Source organism: Acomys minous, assembly GCF_964271855.1.
Source record: "Acomys minous genome assembly, chromosome: 6".
NCBI classification, from domain to species: Eukaryota; Metazoa; Chordata; class Mammalia; order Rodentia; family Muridae; genus Acomys; species Acomys minous.
The window spans coordinates 52,332,915-52,360,208 of record NC_140487.1 but is presented as its reverse complement, the minus strand read 5'-3'; the positions used below and the strand labels follow the sequence as shown (position 1 = coordinate 52,360,208).

The following is a 27,294-nucleotide window of genomic DNA, read 5'->3' as shown; positions in this document are numbered from 1 at the left end:
CAGCAGGTTTCATATGTATTTTACATGGAGATGGAAGGAAGTTATGTAGTTTAAGGTCTCCAGAAGAGAGAAGGACAGAGTTGTGACTGGAATCCAGATCTTCTTGCAAAGGTGTCTTGTTATCCTATCCAGTCACTGCTTGGCATTTGCAATCTGCAGGAACTGCGCTCCCTGTCCATCTGTAAACAGCAGAGCTGATTCCATGGCTTGACACTCTCGGCTGAAGCCTCTCTCCCACATGAACTACAAACTACACCTTTGCAAAAACCAGAGACCACCTCCTTCTGAAGGCATCTCAGCCATGTTCCTCATTTCACTACCACATCAGCAAACAAGAATCTTGTCCTCCATGTAGGACACTTGGGCATTTTATCTGCTCTGTTCCCTTCCCTCATCTCTGCATCCTGTGAACATTATATTTGAGAGTGACTATATCAGCATGACATGACAGACTTCCTTTCCACTCCTAAAGCTTCCAGACCTACCTGAGAGTTTGACACAAAGTCATTAATAAATGTTCACTTCATTAAGTATAAGAACTACCAATTGTCTGGAAATGATGGTAGCTCAGTTCACTGGGATGATTTTCATTTTAGAACTGAAAAACTTGTATCCCAGGAAGTCTTCATCTATAGCCAAATCAGGTTGACTGGTCACCTAGTGGGTGCTTAGTCCCATGTCAATATACAGTTATACACCTTGCGAACAGCTCTCCAGCACACTGGGGCCTGGCCTGGTTAAAGGGGATGGAATATTTACTTGAGGGGTTGACTTTCCTATACTCATTTTGGCACTTGGCAATCCAGGCTGTGATGGACTTGTCAATAGGAATTTACATGACTTGTGAGGATCTCCAGGGCATCAGGGAAGGGCCAGCAAGATGTGTACTGTTTCAGAGAGAAAGGTGAGACTAATCTGGTGGCCATGGGATGGGACCAAGACACTATATCTGAAGGAATGGGGAGCCATGCAAGCTGCCAGCAAAGGGAAAGTGACACCAGTTCCTGTTTGTCACATCATTATCACCCCAAAGAGAGCTTTTCCCAGGGTGCCCCTACTCACCATTCTGCTGCTTTTCTCCTGCCTTGTCAGCTTTATGGTTCTTCCCACGAGGATTGTCACCTTTGGTTCGTGTCGCATTGACTTGACTCTTTGCTTCTCCGGATGTCTTTTTCTCAGCTTTGGTGGTTGTCCCTTCTTCAGCTTGGCCTTTGGCTTCCATTTCCTTCTGCTTTTCCTCAGCAGCCAGGCGAGCTTTCTCTTCAGCCTCCTTCTTGGCTTTCTCTTCTGCATCCACAGCAATGAGCGAAGGCGGAGGACAGAGAAAGAGAGATCTACTGTTAAGAAAACTGCCTCTTGGGAAAAATAATCAACAACAATGATGTTCATGGGAACAAGACCACTGAAACGACACAAGGGTGAGGGCGTCGGATATTTTCTTGGTTAATTGGAGTCAGACTTACCTGTGTATTAGGATATCAATAATATAGGTCACTTCTAAAAGTATTGGGTTAGATGAGGGGGCTGGAGTACATAATAATGCCAAGATAAGGTACTGCATGCAAACAGCTGTTCTCACTGCTGATAAGTTTTAGTGTGTCCTCATGCCAGATACTATGCTCAGCAGTTTTCAAATGTTGTTTCTATTCACCCTCAAGACTACTTTGCACCCTATTTTATGGTCATGTCATAATCGTGGTGGAGAGACAATAAATAAGGCATGGACAATTGACTAAGGAACAAAATGTCAGGGAAAATAGACATCATTAGAAGAATACAAACTCAAGCCAGAATTTATAAAGTTAAAACTAGGAAGAGGTAAGCTAAGCCTCCCAAAACTAAAGACAAGCCCCAAACTTGATGCTGGGGATGTGACAACAAGCATGACAAAAGCATGTAGATTATAATTAAGTAAATAAATGGCTGAGATAATTTTGAGTGTTGAAAGTACTTTGCAGGGATTGAATACAAAGTGACAGGACACGATGGAACACAGTCAGCACAGGGCAGGAGGTGGCTTTAGACAGAGGAGTAGGGAAGGCTTTCGTGAGAAGACAGCATTTGGCCATATCCTGAGTGATGAGAAGCAGACCAGGAAATCCTCCGTAGAAACTTCAGCATTTATCAAAGACACTAGACAGTGTGAATGCTTTGAGAAGAACTGCTTATTGTGTTCCTGGATGTTGAACTGGCCCCCAACAGTGCTTTGAGGATGGAGACAACTGTCATCTTCACCACTACTTGGCAAAGCATATTGCACACATCATGTGCTCCCAAAGGGTTTGATGAAGCCATGAAATATCATTCATGCATACAATTTACATGAACTACCAAGTAACCCAGCACCTTAGACTGATAGGAGACCAATGTACACAGACTCTCTGGTCCTTCGCTTCCTTAATTTACGATATAGTTTAAAAGATGACCTTTTGTGTACCCATGCTGTACTAGTGCCTTGCCCAGACATCATCAGGGAAGCCTCCTCCAGTAGCAGAAGGGAACAATAGATATCCATAGCCAGACATTATGCAGAGAGTGAGACATCTTGGAACACAAAGCCCTACATTAGATATCTCCATCAGGGCTCAGGGGATCCAGCTGGAGAGGAGGCATAAAGAGTTTTAAGAGCCAGAGGGCATGGAGGACACCAAGGAAACAAGGTTCTCTAAACCAACATGAGCAAAACTCATCTGAACTCACAGAGACTGAGGCAGCAGCACTTTCCCTGCACTGGTTGGCTCCAGGTCCCTTGTGTCTATGGCTTCCTGTTTATTATTTTATGGGATTCCTGAGTGTGAGAATGAATAGGTCTCTGATGCTTGTACCTTCGCTTGGGCTCCTCTTCTGTTTCTTTGTATTGTCCAGCCACAATGTGATTGCTTTTATTTTATCTTATTATAATCTATTTTGCTGTATTTTACCAAAAAATGACTGTTTTATTGTACAGAGAGAAAAAGAAGCAAGGAGAGGCAGAGTCATTCATATTTAGAATGCACTATCAAAGGAGATTAGCTATGGCCACCTTCACAGAATCATTACTGAACGCATGGCAAACTTACAACACTCAAAATATCTCCAAACTGAAAATCATCTAAATAAAATCTGAAGCTGTTAAATTGTAGTTTACTATGGAAGATCATAAAATATTACCTTAGAAAGAAAAACTCATTTGACAACTGAGTCAGACCAATTTTCCACACGGGATGTAGAAAAGCAACTGAGAAGAAGTGAGGAAACATTTGGAAAGGAAATCTGTTTTTGCTCAAGTGAAGCTGACACGGGAAAGTTATTTTAAATTAGCAAAGGGCAGCCCTTAATACATTGTGAACAAATCAGGTATGATCCTGTCCCACAGTATGACTCCCTTCTTTGCAACAACCTTCTAGTAAATTCTAGCCATGATCCCACAATTCTCTTTGGGTTGTCCCATCACATTCTGCCTCTGCCTTGTGCAAGTATCATCATCCATAGTACACAAAGAGATAGTGCTGAAAAGAGACAACAGCAAACACATACAAGACTAAAATTACATCTACACAAGGTTGGTTTCTTGCTCTCTGCAAGGAGACTTCTTTCTATTCTTAGGGGGAATTTATTGGTGTAAATACTTTCATCTACAGTGAGAGGAAGTCAGTGAGACACTAAGAAGATACACAGACACGCATGTTCCAGTGATGGCATGCACAAGGAGAAGTCATTTATCAAGTCTTAGGTCTATACTCCCTGGCATCATTTCAGGGCTTCCTGACTAGAAGGCTGCAAACTTTATGGTTTATTTTCTTTTGCTCCTCTTTCAACCTATTTGTGTTGATGTAACCCAATAAGAAAATTAATGGAAATCAACTGAAGAGTTAGGGTGCAGCAGAGCCCTTGGAATCTTTAAGATCTGGGGCTTCCCATATAACAGCTGGGGCTGCTCATACAGGATGTATGCACAGACTTTAAAAATGCACTTGCGTCTGTTCAATTTGCCCATATAAGGGACAATCCTATGAATCCTATAAATGCCACTGGCTACTTATCTCTTGATCTACTCTGAACTGCTGAATTACACAGGAGAAAAAGAGATGGGGGGGAGAGGATAGGAATGTGAACATTAGATAAGAGATAAGAATCTAATTGGCCAATATAAGCATACATATAACCTCTCAATTACACTCCATACAGAAGCAGGCAGGGTACTAAGGGTATGGCTAAGAGTTCAGAATGTGGTCTTATAGCAGCTTTCTTCATACACTAGCTGATAGAAAATTTTAATCAGTGTTAAAAATCCAAAACTGTTCAGAAGTTGTCTCCTTTGCCAATGAGTTCAAGGCTGATCTCCACTTTCTGTTCTAACAGATTTAGTGTTTCTGGGTTCATACTGAGGCCTTTGATCCACTTGGATTCAAGTTTTGTGAAAAGTGATCAATATGGATCTATTTGCATTTTTCTACATGTAGACATCCAGTTAGACCAGCAGTATTTTTTGAAGGTGCTTTCTTTTTTCCATTGTTTTGTTTTCATGTCTTTGTCAGAAATCAAGTGTCTGTAGATGTGTGGGTTTATTTCTGGGTCTTCAGTTTGACTCCATTGATCAATTAGTCTATTTCTATGCCAGTACCATTCAGTTTTTATTACTATTGCTCTGTAGTGCAGCTTGAAATTAGGAATGGAGATACCTCCAGAAGTTCTTTTATTGTATAGGATTGTTTTAGCTATTCTGGATTTTTTTGTTTTTTCATGTGAAGTTGAGGATTGTTCAACTATGTTCACAGCAGCGTTATTTTTAGTAGCCAAAAACTGGAAACCACCCAGATGTCCTCAACTGAAGAATAGATAAAGAAACTGGTACATTTACACAATGGGGTACTGCTCAGCTATTAAAAACAAAGACATCTTGAAATGTGCAGGCAAATGGATGGAACTAGAAAAAAAATCATCCTGATTGAGGTAACTCAAACCCAAAATGACATGCATGGTATGTACTCACTTATAAGGGGATTTTAGCCCTATGGAATAGAATAACCATGCTTCCATTCAGAGACCCAAAAATAAAGATAAGTAACAAGGAGGACCCAAGGGAGGATTCTGAAATCTCATTCAGAAGGAGAAATACCATAGACAGTGGAAGTGGTTGAGGAGAGGGAACAGAGTAGGGAATGAGGAGGGAAATGAGGGTAGAGATCAGACCTGGTAAGAGTGTGGGTGTGAGGGCAGAGGGCTTGCAGAGAGAAGAGAAACTGGGTAGGAGCATCTTCATCACAAGCTGGAGACCTATGACAGCATAGGATCCTGAGAGGATATGGGAGTGTCTCTATCTGAGAATCCTAGTAGCAGGCGTCATGAGGACTGAAGAAGCCACCCTCTAGCTCGACAGGACTCTTAGTCAGGACTCTTAGTGGAGGGAGGAGAACGCCAGCCCACCCACAAAAACTTCAACCCAAAATTTACCTGGCCTATGAGATGTGCAGTGATTAAAAATAGAGAGGTTAACTAATGGGATGCCCAACCAATCCCTGGCCCAACCTGAGACGCACACTGTGGGAAAAAGCCAACACCTGACACTATGATAGATACTCTGCTAAGCTTGCAGACAGGAGCCTAACATAGCTGTCCCCTGAGAGGATCCACCCAGCATTAGATCGAAAGAGATGCTAAGACTCACAGCCAAACACTGGGTGGAATGCAGAAAGACTTGTGGAAGGGTGGGGATTGGGGGAAGGATAGAATGGAGGAAACAGGAGTTCCAAAAGAAGACCAATAGAGCCAGCTAACCTGGACCTAAGGGAGAGGAAATTGAAGCACCAACCAATGGCCATGCATGGACTGGATGGACCTAGGCCCCCTACATGTATGTAGCAGATGGGCAGCTCAGGCTTCATGTGGGTCCCCTAGTAAGGGGAGCAGGGGTTCTCTCTGACATGGACTCCGTTGCCTGGTTTTTGATCACTTCCTCCCAACAAGGCTTCCAGGCCATAGAAAAAGAAGATGTGCTCAGTCCGGATGAGACTTGGTGTGCTCAGGTGGGTTGGTGGCCAGGGGTTGGGGGTGGGGGTGGGGGTGGCTTCCTTTTTCTGAGGAGTAGAGAGGGAGCCTAGAGACAAGAGGGAGGGAGGGAGGGTGAGACTAGGAGGAGAGGAGAGAAACAACTATGATTGGGATGTAAAGTGAATTTAAAAAATCAAAACTGAAGAAAATATGTCAGTGATATGTAACGAAAGTGCAAAGCTTATTGTTAAAATAGAACTAAATGTTAAGGATATAATTTGAGGCAATTATTTAAAAATAATGTGCTGGGCTTGACAGTTGGATCAGTGGTTAAAAGTACCTGCTGCTCTCACAGAGGAGAACGTGTTAATCTGCAACCCACCCCTAACTCCAGTTCAAGGAGACCTGGCTTTCTCTTCTGATTGTTGAGGGCATCAGGCATGCACATGATACACACATATTCATAGCCAAAACACTTGTGTACAAAGAGAAATCTAATTTTTTTAATATGCAAAGTTAAGTCAAGATGGTTCTTCTATGGGAAGAACCTTGTATTCTTCCCTGGGAATACTAGGAACTTCCTAGTATTCAACAAAAGCCAAGTACTGATAAGCAAGCAAAAAATGATTTTTTTCAACAAGTGCAGATATTTTCACTATATAGCGTATGTGATATGTTATCATGTTTACCAGGATTCGCTGTCCAATAAAGAAACTTAAAGTAAGTTTGTGGGAAAGTAGACGTAGGTGGTATAACTAGAGACTCACTAAAGTCAATGGCATATGACAAACGGGCTGGGTAGACACTGCAGGATATTTTGGCAACAATATTATCCTTAATATGTAAAATTTATTATGAGTCAGAAATAAGAATGTGGATATCCTAATGAGAAATGATAGTAGAGAGAAATAGGTAGTTTTATTGTTCTTGTATATGAGGGGGAGGGAGAAATGGTTTTTTAAAAAAGACCAAAGTAGAATTTGGTATGAAAAGATTTTAAAGTTCTTATCTCTATGGACAGAAGCATCTCATGCAGTTATTTGAACTTTTATGTTTGTAACAATATTACATGCAGCCATGACCTGGAACTCTAACCCTCAGTAATGAACATATAGTTCAATGATTGTATTCTAGACAACATTACATCAGAATATTCAGTATCAGGACAAAAAGTCCAAGGTAGAAAAAAAAAACAGAAAAATATAGAATGTAGGTGGCATTACACTATAAAACTGATCTGTGGAGGAAAGTTTACTATGTCTGTACACACCTGAGGAAAACTAGGTTGGTTCAGAGCATCAGCAAGTTACTGACATCTGAATATGGCAGAATGATTTTATGTTCTTCTACATGTGTGTTTTAAATAGTTCAGCTTTTGTGCTCTAAACATTTTATTCCAATTACCAGGAAATGAATGTGTAAACTGTATTAAATGCTGGGTAGAAATTAATTAATTTAGGCAATACTTATAAATTTTTATACCCATAAATTTTAGGGTAGAAATGGTTTTTGATGCTGGGATTCAGACCTGGGACAAGCTGGTTAAATAGGACAAGGTGCTCATTTAACCAAAATGAACCTGGCCCCTAGGTTCTCCCAGCATCCTTCAATTCCTACCTGTAACAGGGTGTGGCTACCATAGCCCTTGCCCTCTGCCCTGAACTTTCCAGCCCAGGGCCTAGGATTCCCCTCCCCTAAAAGCTCTTCCCTATATAATCTAAGCCCCCTCCTTTCTCTCTCCTTCTCTCTGCATGTGTACTTTCTTTCTATATCTCTCCCCCTGCTTTTCCTTCTCCCTCTGCATAGCAACTTCCCTAGCCCCATTCCTTGGGACCAGTGAGCCCAACCAGGAGCTGCCCCCAGTAAACTTACATTTATATATACTAATTTGGCTTGAATTGGCTCATTTCACTGGCAGAGATAACTTATTGTATGACCCAGAAAACAGTTCAAAATACTGATTAACTCTTTCCTAACAAGTGTAAAATCTGGTCTAAACAACTTTGCAATTCAGGTTGGATAACATAACCTAAACTGTATCCCATTTCCTTAAAATATGTGTTCAAATGCCCATGGAAGGCAACTTGCCTCAAAGTTAGTCTGATGGGGATTCTTCTGGTGCACTGTGTATACAAATGTTGATTTCTGTACTTTGAGATCTGGCTGCAGTCTGGACATGGGCATTGTCATGATTATTAAGCAATGTTGTGTAAACATTGCTCCCCATTTATTTCTTTTTGGTTAATAAAAAGCTGAAAAGTGGGCACAATAGTACACTCCTGTAATCCCAGCACGCAGGGAGTGAAAAGTAGCTAGATTTCTGTGAGTTTGAGGCCAGCTGGGTCTGTGAAATGAGTCCAGAATAGTCAAGGGTCCACAGCGAAACCATGGAAGAAGAAGAAGAAGAAGAAGAAGAAGAAGAAGAAGAAGAAGAAGAAGAAGAAGAAGAAGAAGAAGAAGAAGAAAAGAAGAAGAAGAAAAAAAGAAGAGGAGGAGGGGGAGGCAGCAGCAGCAGCTGAGCAACCTATAGTTGGGTAAGAGAGGACAAGGAGACTGGACTTCCCTTCCCAGTAGAGGGGTCTCAAGTAGAGACCACAAGATAGTAGAAGTTGCCATGAGATGATGCCATGAGAAGTAGCCAGGAGGAGGACCAGGAGGAGTTCTATAGTGAAAGTTTTGCTTTCTTTAAAAACACAGTTATGTAATGTAAATATGCTTTTGTTTTAATCCAAAGTGTGAGATATGGGGCTGCCTTTAGTTTGTAGATAGCTGATAGCATCCTTGAATAGCTCAGAGAGGCCTTTTCCAGTAGGAAGACTCTGAGAGGGAAAATACCAGAACCTATAGAGAAAAAAAGGAATGCTTCAAAAAGGAACAGTCCAAGAAGGAACATTTCAGATGGTTGGAGGAGGAAAAAGGCTGCTGGTTTGTCCTGTTTGCTGGACTGCTGGATATCCTGGCTATAAAGATTGGAATTGCCCCAGGGCACTAAAACTAAAGAGGTCTACCTCCCCTTCCCTTCTAACTTTTCTGTCCTATCTAGTGATGGGGGGTTGGGAGGGAGGCAGAGGTATAATATAATCCAAATAAAGTAGATAAAACGTACATCTAGAGTTCATAATAAGACCAGAAAGTTATAGCAGAAGGCTAAGGCATGACTAGATGTCAGGGAAAGGAGCATGTGGCTGAGAAGTAGCCAGACTAGCATATTTGGGTTAGAATAGATAAATACCTGCCCAGTTATAATGTTTAAAGCTTGTTGAATAAATCTAATAGGTTTCTATATCAATTATATAGGATCTAAAGCAGGTATTAGAAAAGACCCCTACTAATACCATAATTCTACCAGAGACCTTTGGGATTCAACAACAAAAAACAATGAAAAAACACTTTGAGACCATTTATTCAAATTGACTGTAAGTGCAAATCAGATTTTCCCTTCATATCAGTCAGTCCACAAACAGCATAATTTGACACTGAAATTGTGAGCTGAGTTGAGTGGACACTGTCACAGACAGTGTTATAACCCTGTTATACAGGTCCAAACTTCCTCTCTAATCTATTTAAATAAAGCTCCCCAGATGCTTAAAAAGCATTTGACAAAACCCAACACCCATGTATGCCAAAAGTCTTGGAGAGATTGGGGATACAAAGCACACATCTAAACACAATAAAAGCAATATACAGTTACCCTATAGGCAACATCAAACTAAATGGAGAGAAACGTAAATCAATTCCACTGAAATCAGGGATAAGACAAGGCTACCCTCCCTCTTCATATCTCTTCAATATTGTACTTGAAGTCCTAGCTAGAGCAATTAGACAAGTAAAGGAGCTCAAGGGAATAAAACTTGGAAAGAAGGAAGTCAAACTATCACTATTCACAGATGATATGATGGTATATATAAGTGACCAAAAAATTCTACCAAGGAACTCCTACAACTGATAAACACCTTCAGCAATGTGGCTGGATACAAAATCAGCTAAAAAAAAAAAAAAGTAGCTCTCCTATATACAAGTTACAAACAGACTGAGAAAGAAATTAGGGAAACTACATCCTTTACAATAGCCACAAAAACATAAAGTATGTTGGTGTAAGTCTAACCAAGCAAGTGAAAGACCTGCATGAAAATTCTTCAAGTCTCTAAAGAAAGAAACTAAAGAAGATGTCAGAAGATGGAAAGATCTCCCATGCTCCTGGATGAGGAAAACCAACATAGTAAAAATGGCCATCTTGCCAAAAGCAATTGACAGATTCAATGCAATCCCTATCAAAATACCTACACAATTCTTTATCGACCATATGAATTTTAACTTCATATGGAAAAACAAAAAACCCAGAATAGCTAAAACAATTCTGTGCAATAAAAGATCTTCGGGAGGAATCTCCATCTATTATCTCAAGCTGAGCTATAGAGCAACAGTAATAAAAATGGCATGGTACTGGCACAGAAATAGGCTGGTTGATCAATTGAATCAAACTGAAGACCCGGAAATAAACCCACACACCTCTGGACACTTGATTTTTTACAAAGAAGCCAAATCCATACAAGGGAAAAAAAAAGATAACATCTTTAGCAAATGGTTCTGGACTAACTGGACGTCTACATGTAGAAAAATGCAAATAGATCCATATTTATCACCTTGCACAAAACTTAAGTCCAAGTGGATTAAAGACCTCAACATAAAACCAGACACACTAAATCTGTTAGAAGAAAAAGTGGGAAAGAGCCTTGAACTTGTTGGCACAGAAGACAGCTTCCTAGACAGAACCACAATAGCCCAGGCTCTAAGATCAACAATTAATGTTGATCTTATGAAACTGAACCTCATGAAACTGAAAAGCTTCTGTAACACAAAGGACACTGTTAACAGAACAAAATGACAGCCTACAGACTGGGAAAGGATCTTCACCAACCCTACATATGACAAAGGGCTAATATCCAAAATTGAAAAAAACTCAAAACATTAAACATCACCAAACCAAATAATCCAATCAAAAATGGGGTACGGAGCTAAACAGAGAATTCTCAACAGATGAATATCAAATGTCTGAGAAACACTTAAAGCAATGTTCAACATCACCTGGGAAATGCAAGTCAAAAAGACACTGAGATTTCATCTTACACCTATCAGAATGGCTAAAATCAAAAACTCAAGTGATAGCACATGCTGGCGAGGATGTGGAGAAAGGAGAACTCTCCTCTATTGCTAGTAGAAATGTAAACTTGTACAAGCACTTTGGAAATTAGTCTGGTGCTTTCTCAGAAAATTTTGAAACAGTGCTACCTCAGGACCCAGTGATACCACTCCTGGGCATATACCCAAAAGATGCTCCACCATACAAGGACATATGCTCAACTATGTTCATGGAAGCTTTATTCATAATAGCCAGAATCTGGAAACAACCTAGATGTCCCTCAACTAAAGAATGGATAAAGAAACTGTGGTACATTTACACATTGGAATACTATTCAGCTATCAAAAACAAGGATATCTTGAAATTTACAGGCAAATGGATGGAACTAGAAAAGACCATCCTGAGTGAGGTAACCAGATCAAGAAAGACATGCATGGTAGATGCTCTACAAGTGGATATTAGACCAACACTGAAGTCCTCTGAGAAACTCCACCTAGCAGGGGTTCAGGACAGATACTAGGACTTGCAGCCAGACCTTGAGAAGAGAGCTGAAAGTTGTATGGAGGAGTGTGAGTGAGCTCATGGGGTGGAGGGGGGAGGGTATGGAGGGGTCAGGAGCGCCACAGGGAGACCACCAAGGCTAGTGGATCTGGACCCAGGTGGTCTGCATAAACTGATGCACCAACCAAGGACAATTAATGCAAAGTATCTAGACCCCCTGTTCAGATGTAGCTGATGCTCCATGTGTCTGGGGAGGTGAGACAGAGGGGACTGCCTCTGACATAAATTCTCGTGCCTGCAATTTGATACCTACTCCTTGCTGGGGCAGCCTTGGGGACACATGGAGGAACGGGATGCAGGCTACCATGATGGGACCTGATATACTGTGATCAAATGGTGGAGGAGAAGCCCCCCATTGGAGGTCTGGGGGGATGAGGCGGAAGAGGGAGGGAGGGTGGGAACTGGAGGATAAGAGTGAGGAGATAACAATAAGGATGTAATATGAATAAATTATAATTAAAAATTTTTTTTAAATAGCAGCTCCCTCTTACTAAGCACAAACTGGGCCAGCTTTGCTCCTAGTGCTTCCTGTATGTTCTTCAGTTCTTGGCGCTAACTCTGAAATGTACATGTACATGACTATGTCCAGAATGTCAAAGAACCTTCCAGAATGAAACTGTGCAAGTTGGGATTCAGTTCTACATTTCCTGCTAACTAAATGTGGCCCCCACAGCTAAACTATGTGCCACTAAAAGTCTATAACTTAGGGAGACTGGGGCTTGTTCCTTTTGCTTTCTTGCACACATTGTCTTCTTTCTTTTATATGTGTGTATGCATCTGTGTGTGTTTGTGTATATGTGTAATTTCAAGTACTATCTACCCCCACCCCAAGACAGTGTCTGTCACTGACATAGTTATTTCTTTATGTGGCCTAGGCTGGAAGCAGTCTGTGCTTCCCCATCACTGGAATTACAAATATATACCATGATGAAGGCTTCCTTATAAGTGTGTTCCCATATAGGCTACCTTCTCTACCACTCCTCTTCCTATTTCTAACATCCTCAGGGTACCAGTACCCTTCAAATTCTACCTACTGGATGTCTTCCCATGCAGGGTGAGGAACAAGTTCTTCCATGTTGCTTAAAATAGTTTCGTATCTCTACCTGCAAAGCCTGTGCATATTAAAGTGACGAGGCATTTATCTGTCCTTTTGAAAGGACCGGTTATTCTTTGGAAAAGAAGCCATCTAATGTTTCCCCAGGTGATTAGTTCAGAAGGTAATTTCAGTAACCAAGATAATTGCAAACAAATGATTTTGAATGACCTCTTTAAATTGTGTGTTGTCAGAAATTGGATGTTCAAGTGTAATGATCGTGAGAGAGTATTCTTCCACTGGTGCAGTAGCCTGCCAACACGGAGAATTTAAATGCTTGAAGCGTTTAAATAGACCCTGAGTGCTTACAATTAAAATAGAGAACAGGTGTTGGGTCCTTCCATAGCTCAGGGTACAACATCTGTCCCCAAATGATAATGTTCCAATTATACCCTCAAGAGCACCATAAATCTAACCCTCTTGCCTTATCTACAGTGTTTTTTGCAGGGTTTTGATGGCAAGTCAGTGTCTGGTCTTTGGAATAACCCAGCTGCTGGAGGCTTCTCTCCACCCAGTCTGGGGACTGCAGAACCCTCAGCTCTAATGCTAGGACTTAAACTTGTCCCCCAGCTTTCACACATTGAAATCTCAATCCCTGAATTTAAATGTTGTTTAGAAGATAGATCTTTGGCATGTAATGAGGACTAGGCCAGGTCTTGAGGGTGGGGCCACAATGATGTTTGTGGGGTTATGGGACTAGAGATTTGAGTGTGACACTGGCTCTGGCTCTTCACTTGATGCCTTTTGCCAAAGAGCAAGAAGACTACATACCAGCACCATTCTCTTGACTCTTTGTAAATTAATGAGTATCAAATATTTAGTTATAGCAACAGAAAATATCCCAAAACATCGACCATCACATTTTCTCTCCACATGTGCTGACAGAGGCAAAGTAATAGCCCAGGTGTCCTTTGAGGACAAAGTCTCAAGAACTTTGGCTGCTCTGAGGGCTTGGGGATCAGGGACATTGATAATAAGTACAGGGTCTTGATTGAATTCTTGCTCATCCACTGTATCAAACTCTAACATAAGAGCCCCTCCCTATAGGTGAGGAAGATGGGGATATTGATGACATCCTTTGGCACTGGGTGTGGAATGTAGAAAATGGGTGGTACACAGCAGATGCCAGCAGATACTGACTGCTATTGAAGGTTCACTTTCGCAAAGCCCACTGCCATCAGCTCCATTGCTAAAGAGCCACTTCATGTCTTTGACCCTCCCTGAGATCTAGCATCACGGCTTCACATTGTTCATACGAGGCCCCTGCCCCTTGGGTGCATGTACCTCTTCACCTAAACAGTGTGATTGTTTCATATGTGCCAATTGTGCTCAGTAATGAAAGCAAAAATGTGAATATATGAACTAGCTTCAAAGCAAAGATATTTTCTATTTTCTGTGCAAAATAGCACAGTAGTCACAGCTTTTTTTTGGGGGGGGGTCTGAATTTTGATGAGATTTGCTTCAGGAAATTTTAGTTTACTTACAAGTTATTATCACCTCTCCAAAAACAAACCACCATCAACACAACAACAACAAACACATCAGTTCCATGGTTGGAGCAATAAGTGGAGGAAAACCATGAATATGTCAGGAAGCTCCTGGGCGGAGACTGAAGTTTCTCATGTCCTAACGCAATAGGCAGTACCTGTTGTCAGGCCTCTGCCAAGGTAAATGAGGGCAGAAAGGCATTATGGTTGTGGCACTTGAGGTGAAATGTAAAACAAGGTATTCCAGCAGAGACCAGGAAGTATTAACTCTAGCCCCTGTAGAACTCCACAGTGGGAAAAGAGGTTTAGCTGTGTTTCACAGAGGACCAGGGAGGATAGCCACATTGAGCCATGTACCCAGTGTTCGAGAGAATGAGAATTGTCACATAGGAGTACCCAGAATTCAGCACCCCAGTCCCTGGAGGAATGTGCTATACTAAAAGGCCCACAAATCATGGAAGGCAGCCACTTGTTTCACAAGTGAACACTGAATAATTTTAGAAGATTCTTCCCGAAGAGCACATTACCTTTGGGCACCTTGGCTCGCCACCGCTCCCGATTGATGTGCACCACCTCGGTCCAAGTGGCTTTAAAGCTCTTATAGTCGACAGGGATGACAGAGTTGTTGATGGGAGCACTTCCTTCTGAGCCAGAACTCTTGACACCTGATCGCTTTGCATCCGATGAGTTGATGCTGTTCAGACTAAAAGAACCCACACCAAAGAAGAGAGTTAGCATCAGGGTCTGCAGCATGCGAGCAGCGAGAAAGGCCACAGAAGGCTGGGTAGTATTTCCTGTCATTATGGAACTCCTCAGCCCTGGGGTTTGTGGAGATACCGCTTCATATGTTAAGACAGGTACGAAATTTTAAGGTATGGAGGAAAAAAAATTCCAACACTGCATGTTCATTTGTAATACCGTTACTTCCTTCCTTTTGTGCTAACTGGGCCTTCTCTTATCTGTTTAACTAGGATCCCCAGCATTTATTTGTTCTGTTCTTTGAAAAAAACAAATGTAAACTAGGAGTTTTATTTGCTTCAGGACGCATCTGCCTGCTATCACACTTATCACTTCTCCAAGCTTCACTGATCTTTTTTCTCCTGCTCTACCCTCCTCCTGGACTCAAGATCCCTGTGATGTTATGACATTACATCTATCTGTCTATCTATCTATCTATCTATCTATCTATCTATCTATCTATCTATCTATGTCTATCACTTGAGGGCACACATGTGGAAGTCAGAGGACAATATCCAGGAAGTGTTTTCTTTTTTGATCAGGTGGGTCCTGGGGATCAAATTTGGATCATCAGGCCTGATGACAAGTACCTTTACCTATTAAGCCATTTTACTGGACATTAGAATTCCTCTAATCTCAGTTCCTTAAGGTCCGTAAAAGTAACAATTCCCATATGCTTCTTAGGGTTGGTGGATGACCAAACCATACCAAAGGTCTAATTTTAAATGAGTTATACTTTGTGCTTTAAACGTGGGAAATGTTGCATATATCAGAAGGAAGCATTCTTCTGATGAAGTATTGTATGTTCCTCAGTAGCTATACCAGTTCCTGTCATGATTCAGGTCTACTGAATGATAATGGAGAATCCCAAGTTGATTTTAGGCAGTCCGCAATGAGCTAAGAAGGTATGTGGAATTACCAGGGGCTTCAGTCCTCATTTTTAGCACCTTCAATATAGGTTCATTTATTTTAAGCATCCTTAATTAGCTTAATTGTTCATGTAGAATCACCTGGGAAAAGAATCGCAATGAGAAATTACCTAGGTCAAGCTCATCAATTTGCTTATCTGTGGGCATGTATGTGAGAGATTACCTTGACTACATTAATTGATGTGGAAAGATGGAGCCCATTTGGGGACCTCCATGGTCTTAGGTCCTGGACTGTATAAAAGAGGAAAAGGGGAAGTGGGTATAAATACACGTGCATTGAGTCTTTTTGCTCTTAAGTGTGGACGTGACTAGCAGCTTTAAGTTCCTGCCTTGTGTTTCCCACAACGCAAGACCATAATTAGGAATTATAAATGGAATAAACTCTCCCTTATAGTTGCTATTGTCAGTGTTTTATTACAGCCACAGTGAATGAAACTAGGGCACTGAGCTGACTTGTCAGAGGCTACACAGGGTAATAAGCAGTGGAGTTCGGATTTTAAGCCAACATACTGGCTGTATAGCATGACCTCTTCCTGTTCTACTTTAATGTCCTCATGTTTATGCTGTGACCCATGGTACTTGAAAGCACTTTAGTTTGAGGCAATTTGTTACATCTATCTATCTATCTATCTATCTATCTATCTATCTATCTATCTATATCTATATATTTTAAAGATCTGCACTCTACTTTCTTCCTGAACTTAGACAGTTAGCCCCAATTCCTGTAAGATCTCTCATCAAAAGCATGAATGTCGGAAGAATCAGGAACAAGGGCTGTCTGTGCATAGCATGGGAAGTTCAGTGGTCAGTGCTGCTGGAAGCACAGAGAGTGGGGGCATCCCACTCTGGCCTTGGACCACCTATTATGGGCCAGTCATGAGAGCACATAGCATTATTCCAAATCCTATCTCCTGTAAGAAGCATCGTGATACCATGCATGCCCCAATAAGAGATTTCCATTCTCAACCAGCTCCCAAACTTTCCCACTGACCTTGAGCGCCTCTGTCCTGTGCCACCAGGCTGGGAACTTTCATCAATTAATGGGCTCACAATCTTTTCGGTCATATCCGTGAGCACAGTGAAGGTGGGCTCCACAATGAAGTCAATAAAACCTACAGAGAAGCAGCAGTCACTCAGATAACAATATACTAGCAGGGACCAGGCCAGGTTTTCCACTAGAAACTAATTAGTCTTTCCTTAAAACAAACAAACAAAAAGGAAAACCCAACTGACCAAAGAAAATACCACATCCACATAAGCGCTCCAATCAACCAAGAGCTACTTGGTCTTATTCATATTGAATGTCATGAGTCAGTTTCAATTCCCCTGTATAATTTCCTTAGGACGTTTCAATAGGTGATTCAATCAAATGCTTAAAAGTACAATTTAACACCTGCTATGTAATAAGCACTGTGATGTGTTTTGTAAAGGGCTAACAATGAATAACACAATTCAACAGCCCTCGAGGAATTTATAGGTAAGACTTAATGGGCACAAAAATGACCCCTAGAGTTTCTGCTGGGCCAAAGGAGAAGCCCAGATGAAGGCTGCTAGGAAAGAAATTGAAGAAAACAGAGAGGAGACATTTGCTCCTAGAGAGGCCAGTGAACAGTTTTGTGGAAACTGTGATGTTTGAGCTGAGCTCTGGAGGATGTGCAGAGAGAAAGAAATGGCTATTACCCTAGTTAGAGGGAGTCCCAGAGGTGGCAAAGTGTGCAAGAGGTGTCTGAACAAGGACTGGGTGTAGAGAATGCTTTGGGCTTGGGGAAAAAAAGGTTTGGAGAGGACAGTTATCCATAGCTCAGGGAAGGAAGCTTCTGAGGTTTAGAGTCAGGAGTACTGGCCTGGCCTGAAGTCCAAGCAGCTTTCCGGTGATATATTTAAATTTTGTCTGCTACAGTCCATGCAGCAAGAGGCATGAAAAGGCAGTGAGGAGAAAAGACTGAGGAGGGAGAATCTTGCTCAAACAGAAGGTAAGAAACTGAGTCCCAACGCTGCTTTAAACTGGGCACCAAGTGCACACATGCTGCTGCACAGGAGGCAGCAGCCTCCTCCAGGGGGCCCTGGCAACCAAGCAGAAGAAATGGGAAAAGACAGAGGACAGACTACAAGCTGCTGATTAAAGATACAGGAGGCAGAACCAGGTGGGAAGTATTAGAAGAAAGTGGCTAGAAACTGGCTTAGAGACATTAAGGAAATGATAATTTTTAAGAGAGCCATACTGAGGAGATAGCAAAAGCAAACCAGATGAGTAATTGTGATACCTTGACTGAAAATAATACACATACTGGCATTAACAGGGACTGCAGTAACTCATCCATAGACACATGTAAGGGAATTAAATACTAACCAAGGGAGACACTGCCCACTCCTCTGGGTGGGTATCTGGAAAGGTGAGGATGACTCTTTAGTTTTCACAGCTACAAGGGGATAGTGATACTGGTGCTTATACTCAACAAAGAAGGATGCTAAACAGCCTCTAGTATAACCCACAAAATAAGAACAGTCCAGCCAATACAGAAACACTGGAAACAAAATCTGTTTTGCTGTTCACTGCAATTTAAGGGTGAGCTCAAGCCGCAGTATTTGATGATACATAGAATTCTTTGGGTATGCCCCATTTCTTACAGAAAGGATAAGCATGTGCTATTCTTGGCACAATGTAAAATCACCGCCTGATTCTCTCTATAATGTCCCTCTCTCCATATCCTATTTCCTACCCACTGTTACAGCCATACTGGAGCTATTGAGAATTCACTGATCATATTAAGTAGCTTTAATCTCTCTGCTTTCTCTAGTTCCCATCTGTAGTGTCATTCTATCCTCCATGAAGCCACTGCCAACATGTACCATGATCTGTCACAGCCTGGCCGGACACTGCTGAAGACTTCCTCATATATAACTCAAATACGATCCCTTCTTAAGTCTATGTGGACTACCTGGGTCTAATTGCTCAAACTGTCTTTGTATTCCATCATAAAATGTTAAGAATCCAACCTAATACCCATAATTCTCTGACACATTTTGTTTTTCCAGCATCTTGCCCACTGTTTAATACTGGTTAACACATGAAATACCATGTATGATTCCAGGTTTTTGTTGTTGTTGCTATTGTTTTACTTTATAGCATCTACTATAATTCCTAGTAGTGCCCAGTGCCCAACAGGAACCCAAGACATACCATGATGAAACAAATAAAACAATGAATGATCACATATAGTTCAAGCAGAGGCCAGGCATGGTGGGACACATTTCCAGTCTTATCACCTGGGAGCCAAAGGCAGGAATGTAAGGAAGCTAAGATCCTTAGCTACACAATCAGTTCACAGCTGTCCTGGGCTCAAAGTTAATGTGAGCTAAATGGCCAATTTGTGCCTAGCCTAGATTGCATAAGACCTTATCTGTGCTCTCAAAATGTACAAGTAGAAAAGGCAGTAATTCCTTACCAAATTGACTTTCTTTTTTTTTAGTGATGATAGACTCTTTTAAAGTAGAGTTCACTCGTGATGTTTACTTTATATGTGACACTTTCCTCTCCCATAGCTGAGGGTTTTAGTAATGAATGCATTATGGTGATATTCCCTCTCTCTCTCTCTCTCTCACTCTCTCTCTCTCTCTCTCTCTCTCTCTCTCTCTCTCTCTATCTATCTCTATCTCCTTCCTTCCCTCCCTCCTTTCCTCTCTCCCCTCCCTCCTCCCCTCCTTTCCTGTTGTTGTTGTTCTTGTTTTTTTTGTTGTTGTTGTTCTTGTTCTTGTTCTTCTTCTTCATTTCCCTCTCTCTCTCTCTCTCTCTCTCTCTCTCTCACTCTCTCTCTCCTTCCCTCCTTTTGGGCATGGAATAAAAGGAGTGAGGAAACCAAAACAATTTAAAGGCCACCCACTAGGAAGGAGGATAATACTGAATGTGGGCAGAAGAAGCATCAAGAGAGGGAGATGGTGAGATGACTTCCAGTATTGAAGCGTGATGGGGGCTGAAGCAAAAAAGGACTGCCTAGCAGCGGTATGCACAGACGTTTTGTTGGGAGGTTGAAGTCCCCTTTCATTTTGGCAGGAATGCTGTGGACCCCAGAGTGTCTCTGTGTAATCTCCCCCAGAACCAGCCACAGTCCAGAGAAAAACCACAGAACTCCACTCTGCCAGAGGCAGAGCCCCTGCTGGGACCCCCAAGCCCAGTGGCCCTGCACACCACAGAGAACATCTGATAACTCTTCAAAGCAGCTGGCAAGTACGTACCCACTTGTGACTGAGCAACCATGGTTGATTTTCTGTCACACAGAGGAGAAAATGGCAGCCCCAGCTCTGCTTCTCTGTCACCCTAGAAAAACAGAAGGTCACGATAAGGAAAAGAACAGTGGGCTGAGCTGCTTAGAGTTTATTTAGCAACCTCAGCTACCACTTAGGCCACTTATCCTTATTTTAATTATTACAATTACATTGTGTAATCAGTCCTGGTGGGCCTAAATAAAAGTCACCAAGAAGTGGTAGCTTCCGGAAAGCAATCACTCCCTCTGAATGCAAAGTCCCATGCTGTCCCAAAGAAAGCTTCACTGGGCAGCAATAGGTTCCCCATGGAAAACCGGGCAGCAGTCCATGTGACCTGTGGCTGGGAGCCAACGTCACACTCAGAATGGCTGTGTTCCCCCACAGTTTTCCTATGGCTACCTGTGCCCTTCTCCTAGCCACAGAATCCCCAGTGGTGAGCAGTGTCTGAAAGGAAAATTCAAACTCACCAATGTGGCTTTGTCCCCTAACATCACCTAAAGGCACACACAATGGGAATTAAGTGCTTCAGTGTTTCAAATCCTAATGCTTGGTCTGTGGTGAAAAGTGGACTAAAAAGAAGCAGTTATTAGACAACAATACAGCATCATTGTTTGGCCAAAACATGCTTCATGGCACCAAAACGTGCCACTCTAATACAAGCACTATGGGATGTCTAAAAATTGATGGAGATGGCTTATAAAAACGTGAAGCAGAAGTTCAATCTTTCTGTCATGTCTGGAGGAAGGAGAAGACCATATCTCATGCCCATCAGTGGATTGTGCTCTTCCTTTTTTTGTAGGAAGAAACTCACTCAGGATAGTGAGCATTGGTCTGTGCTTGAATGTTGCCTTGTTTCTCTGTGTGTGAGGGGGGGGGCGGTGTATGGTCACAGGAAAGTCATTGTCCTTTGCAGTTTCACAAGTTTCCATCTGTTAAATGTGGGATGCTAGCTCCAATTTAAAGGGTTCATCATGAGGCAAAATGACAAAAGTATATGTAAGCAAATAAAAAGAACTACGGGAATAATTACTGTTGCCATACAGGTAGCCATATTAGAAGTCAAGCTTTGAGAAACATGGAGTGAATTTGCTCCAGCTGGCGCACTCTAATTGTAATAAACATTACCAATAAATTAGTTGCATTCAAAAAAAAATAAAACTTAAATAGCTTGAAGCCAAGACTATCTCGACACCTGAATGCTTATTTCTAAGTAATGTCACCAAGGAGTCAGATAAGGATTCCGGCAAGAGCTTGAGGTAGATTGTTAAGAGGAGGCTTTATATGGATCTGGAGTATCCCATACTTTTAGAGCACAACACCTGCAAAAAGCCAAGAATCACATGACACGAAGTCAGCATTTATGGAGCAAAAGTCTCTATTCCATAGAAAGAAAAAAAATGACAGAAACTCCTGTCAGCCTATGACAGCACACATATTTTTAAATTTATATATATATATATATATATATATATATATATATATATATATATATATGCATGTATGTATATATGCTAAGTTATTTAAATGACACAATGAAAAGGGAAGATCAATATGAGTGAACATAAAATGTATTGAGGCCTTGGTCCCTAGGTGGTACAATGGATGAGCTCATAGCTGAATGGGCTTGGAGGAAGTGGTCACTAGGGGGTTCATCTTTAAAGGGCATATCTCTTGTTTTCAGAACTTTCTTCACTGGATCTCTTGGCTTCCTGGTTGCCAATATGGGAGCAGTATTTTTGTCTTTTGTTTTTTGTTTTTTTGTTTTTTGTTTTTTTGTTTTTTGTTTTTTTGTTGTTTGTTTTTTTGTTTTTTTTTGCCCTGACAGTCTAGCATGGTGTTTCTGCTTTGAGAGAGGCCTAAACACACTCGAGCCAGCTAATAATGTCCTGAAGCGCCCACATAAACCTGTCTTTTAAGTTCACATCCTCAAGTGTTTTGTCACAGTAGCAGGACATTAACTATCAAATAAATACAGGACATTCTTTTGACTCTATGCTGAACGATGCAGAAAAATTTCCACAGACATTCACAGAGATGCTACATAAACTTAATTTAAGCTCCAAATGATAACAAATTATTTGTTATAAAAACCAATTTGAAAGATTAGCTTCTAAAGACTGATTTGGAGCACACTGTGTCAGAAGCAGCAAGTGTCCCAGGAATAAACAAACCCTTGTCAGTTTCTGTTTTCTAAGCAAGTGAAAACAAAAGCAAATGAAGTGAGTATCAAACTCAGAGAGGTAGAAAAATAAAAGTAAATGAAATGAGTAAAGATGAAAACAATTACTAAGGTATCACTAAAGAAAAAAAAGAAATGCTAAAATAACAACACAATTTTGTAGGGGAGAAGGGGAGAAATTCAACAATATATACGAAATAAAACAAATGAGGAAATACCCACAGACACAGAATAAATGAAAATAATTGGGGGAGATATTACCAAAAATGTAGAAATACACATCAGGACAAAGGAAACACACCTCGAAGCTTTTGATAACAAGATGGATTTACCAAGCAAACATACTTCTTCAATGTCGGTGTTTCATCTAAAAGCACCCTCTGGCTGTGCCAGTGATTTTGTAAAGCATGGTTATGAAGCAGAAGATGGAACTTCCTCTTTCAGAAGTACAAAAATGCCTGGACCAAAGCTGCAAGGCACAAAAAAAACTGGACCAAAGCTACAAGGGCTGTGCTGTTAGTTTGAAATAAAGCCCAAGTTTATGAATGTGAAATTTTAAAGGCTCTCTGATGCCATTGGGGGTTCCCTGGTGAGGGGTCCAATTTTAAAACTATCATGAAGATCCAGGGAGCGTTCCTCCTTCATCGGTTACCTGGTATGCTTTGCTATCTGGGTTAAGCCAATATAAATACTTTACTGAATTTGTATTTACTAAAACCAGGTCCAGTCCAGTGAGTTAACACTCCACTTGCAATAGGCAAAAATAAAAATAAATAAATAAATAAATAAATAATAAAAAAAGAAAAGAAAAGAAAAGAAAAAAAGGAGCCACTTCAATGTACCAAACTTGTGTGAGGGAGGCATAACCTGCCTGGCCACTGGCCACAGGCTGACAATTCCTAGCATGGCAGATATCTTTACAAAACTACATCAAAGGGAGCACAGGAGAGAGAAGGGATGCGTACTTAGAGAACAGTCTCGCCTGTTGTTAGGGACACCTGTACCCCCTGCATACTCAGGTATTTCACTTTATTCCTTCTCAAGTCTCTGATAGGGTTGAAGACCAGATAGTTTAGTTTTACAGTTAAGCTTAGTTGTTTAGGAGTAAAGATGTTTTTAGGTCTAGAGAGATGTTTTAAGTTGATAATGATGAGATAGGATAGATATTCATTTATATTTAGAATTTTAGAGGCACCAAGATAAAGAAGATGTTTTCTTCAATAGTGCCAAATACAAGTAGCCAAAACACTAAGCATGTAATATTTATATAATTCCTGATTGTGTCATGGTCCTTCATGGTTCTACTCTAAACTATAAGTTGTTTAAAGTACATCGTTGATGAATTTTCAGTTGGTTGTCCTTGTACACACAGCAGGGTCACAGCTGTGTCACTGAAGCTTTCCTTCCCATGACCACTCCTCACTGCACTGCACTCATCATGAAAGCTGGGAATTACTCTGGAGACCACCCAGTGAGTGTGCAAAGGAGCCTTCCCAAGTGAGGCAGGCCTTATGAGCTTCGTGTAAAGGTGGATGTGCATATGTGGACTGACGCTCATGGATACAGCGAAGAGAACATGGGCTATTTGATGATGAAAGGTTCTTAAGATTATTCATCCAAACTTACTGCAAATCTTTTCTGTTCCTTCAAAATAAATCAGACAACACAAAAGAGAAGGGAATTTGAAGGGGGATTTAATTAGTCCCAGGCTGCAAGGCAGTTGGAATGAAACCTCCAGTGGACAGTTTGGGGCTTTTGTAACTGTCCCACTTACTACCAGACAGTGTGTATAATCTCAGAAAGAAAAATGATACACACATAAATTCATGTGCAATTATTTCTGCATTCAGACAAGAATCATAAAAGTAAGATTGTCTGGATAATTTTATGTCCAAAGCAACCAGAGTGAGAGTGTGTTCCACAACTAACATGTGGAGACTTAATCCTCAAAGTCATATGCTGATAGTACTTAGAAGTACAGGTTAGATAAGGTCATGAGTGGGTCATTCATGATTACATTAGTGAAAGCCCCATGAAAATGTCAGCAACTTTAAAGCAGAGACTAGAGCTAGCACACTTGTCCTGTGGTGCCCTGCCCTGCCAAGACGCAACAAGGAGCCCTTGCCAGATGCCGACACCAAGCTAACAAAGTCCTAGGTTCTAAAGCCATAATCTAAATAAATCTCTAGGCTATATAAATTGGCTTGTCTTAGGTGTGGTATTATAGCATCAGAAAATGAAGTGAGGCTCAGAGAAAAAAAAAACCCTATTCCTAGTCGGTTAATGGTGAGATGTGACAGTAAGTGTTGTTTTGTACAGGTTAAAGTTGTCAAAGCCCAGATTATGCACTTACCTTTTTGAATGAAAAGAATTAGCTGAGTACGTTTACTAACATGAAGTAAAAATTACTTAGGTATGTAATCTACATTTCACAGACTGACCCTCAGAGGCCTATGTCTCAAAGCAGGTGTCTATGCAGCTGCTCTTCCCAAGGGGAGGCCAGCATCTGTGTCAGACTGAAGAACTAAGCCTAACCCTGAAGGTCTCTGTCTCAGTGATGTGCACTTGTTTTCTTTCCTTTATTATGTTACATGCTCATATTTGTATTTGTCTTAAAGCAATGCATACTCATTAAAGACCATCTATTCTTATAGATAACATGGTTCTGCAATGAAGGGTAAATGCACTTGAAAGATAATTCCTAGTGATTTCTTGACTCCAATTTGCCACATCTTAGTTTTGGAACATTGTATCATGGCTCATCTATCAAAAGAAACAACCCACCCAATAATAAAAGACATGAGTCAAAGATTATCAACTTAGTACCACAGGGCAATACCAAAATAACCTTTTTGGTAACCGATCAGGCAGAAAAAAAGGGACAATCCTTTTCAAATGACACTTAGACACGATACTGTCCCAAGGAAACCCTTTTTTTCTAAGCATAAATGTCTAAGAATGCATTTCACAATGTCTTGAGAATAAGAATTTAGGTAAAGTTCAAGCATTACATATGTAGGAATAAAACAACTCTGAGAAGCCTCTCTCTCCAAAGAAAATAACTACGTCTTCAATGGTCTTTACCAGAGAGGTGCTGAAATGTCTGATTCTTAGAGTCTCCAGTGCCAGCCCTGATGAGCATCAGAAGGCAAGGTACCTGTCTGAAGAACTCCTCCAGGAGAGACATGGTCCAGCGGTGGTGCAGGTCCCATGCTTTTGCAGGATGGCTGATGTCTGCTGTGTGCAGCATCAGGGATAAGGCTTTAGGCTTCTCAATTCTGCAAACCCAACAACATGCAAGCACATGGTGACCACATACCTTAGACACTGGAAGTTAAAACATCATTAAAGTTATCTCTGCTTGCCCACATCAAACCCAATTGGCACTGGATTGAAAAAAAGTAATGATTTTCCTGTAAGTACTGCCACCACGTTGGTGAAGGAGCATTTCAGCATTTGCTGAATAAGGCACTTTTCATCTAATCAAATTATTGAATGGCTGCATTTCTGCACAACAGAAGACTAGACAATACATTCTTTCCATAGTTACTTCTACTAAGGTAATTAGTAGGTTATCTTTGATCATTTAATTGGGTCAGACTGGCACCATGCCTTGCATTTACTCCAACTCCGATAAGTCCCTAACTGATTGTGAGACGCTCTATGATGTTCAAGCTCTTTGCTTCAGACATCACTATTTTCTGAGATAACCTAACCATTATCCTGAAGGAACTGCATTTTCAATGCATAAAATGTGCAAATTTCAGTTCAACTGTGAGAACATGACGTCACAGGCTACTCACGCTTCTGGCTGCTGCAGAGCTGTCTTCATGGCTTTGATCTGCTGGAAGTGACAGGACATATCTGTGGCCATTACCATCTCAATTACCAATGTTCGAAACTCCCTTTTGCAGATACCGTGGAGAAAGGCATGAAAGCAAAGAAAAAGAAAATCCAAGTTGTTGTTATTGTTGGGTTGTTTTTTTTTTTTCCACATTTTTCAAAATGAGTTAATTGTTTCATGTATTTCAAAAGAATGTCAGTCTTTTCAGGGCAATTTTTATGACATTGGCATATAAATGAAGGCTATAAATGAAGGCTAATGTCTAAAGAACAATTTATTAGGAATATGATGCCAGGGGATAGAGAGCTTGCTACATGATTAAGAGCATCAATACTCTTGGAGGAGCCCTGATTTCGATTCTAAGCACTCACATCTGGTAGATCGCTTCCTTGAGCACTTGCAGTCATGTGTCCATACTCACACATAGACACACATACATGCACAGAATTTACAATAAAATAAATCTTTGCAAAAGAATAGGACAGATTTGTCATTTGGAAAATTAACCTAGAGGGAAAGTTAATAGTAATGCTGAAATCTGAATTAAAGAGTTTGCTTCTCATATAAACATCCACTGATCCACCGACCAGCTGATACATATCTGGTTTATTCTACACTAGTTTTGGCTGACTACAATAAATCTTCTCAGCGTATCTGTGTGCAGTCTCTATACGGATATGGCCTCATTGCTTTAGAGCAGATATCTAAAAGCAGAATGGCCACTGTGTTAGGATCCCGGGCACTTATCTGTATTAAAAACCTGCCTAGCCCTTTGCAGTATGACCATTTAATTTCACAGTTTTGATGAGTGTTGAAGTTCTAGGGGTTTTTCCCTTGCCTTTTGTCAGCCTTTTATTCTAGCCATCTAGTGAGTAGCATCTAGTGAGTGTCTCATTGTGATTTTTAACTTGCATATTTGACCAAATACTATTGATAAATATCATTCATATACTTTTTTCATTTGTATATTATAAAAACTGTGTTTCAATTATTTTTACTTTTTAAAAGAGGTGCTTAGTTTAAAAATTCTCATTACTGAATTGTCAAAGTACACCATGCTTCTGGATACAACCACCAGTAGAATATGCAT

At 40.9% G+C, this 27,294-nt stretch overlaps 1 protein-coding gene across 7 annotated transcripts in view; it reads right to left on the bottom strand.

The window, feature by feature from the left end:
• PDE1C (phosphodiesterase 1C) overlaps window positions 1-27,294 on the bottom strand; it is a gene marked incomplete at its 5' end in the record, with an annotated part of 524,017 nt that overhangs the window by 54,019 nt on the left and 442,704 nt on the right. For all 7 annotated transcript variants that reach the window (XR_014779828.1, XM_084784999.1, XM_084784994.1 and 4 more), the window contains 6 exons: window positions 1,063-1,287; window positions 14,779-14,954; window positions 16,910-17,030; window positions 20,152-20,233; window positions 25,518-25,638; window positions 26,164-26,265. Coding sequence is in view for 6 of the 7 variants with exons in the window: in XM_084784999.1 (XP_084641125.1) it covers window positions 1,063-1,287; window positions 14,779-14,954; window positions 16,910-17,030; window positions 20,152-20,233; window positions 25,518-25,638; window positions 26,164-26,265 (827 nt within the window). The remainder of the gene's footprint in view (window positions 1-1,062; window positions 1,288-14,778; window positions 14,955-16,909; window positions 17,031-20,151; window positions 20,234-25,517; window positions 25,639-26,163; window positions 26,266-27,294) is intronic.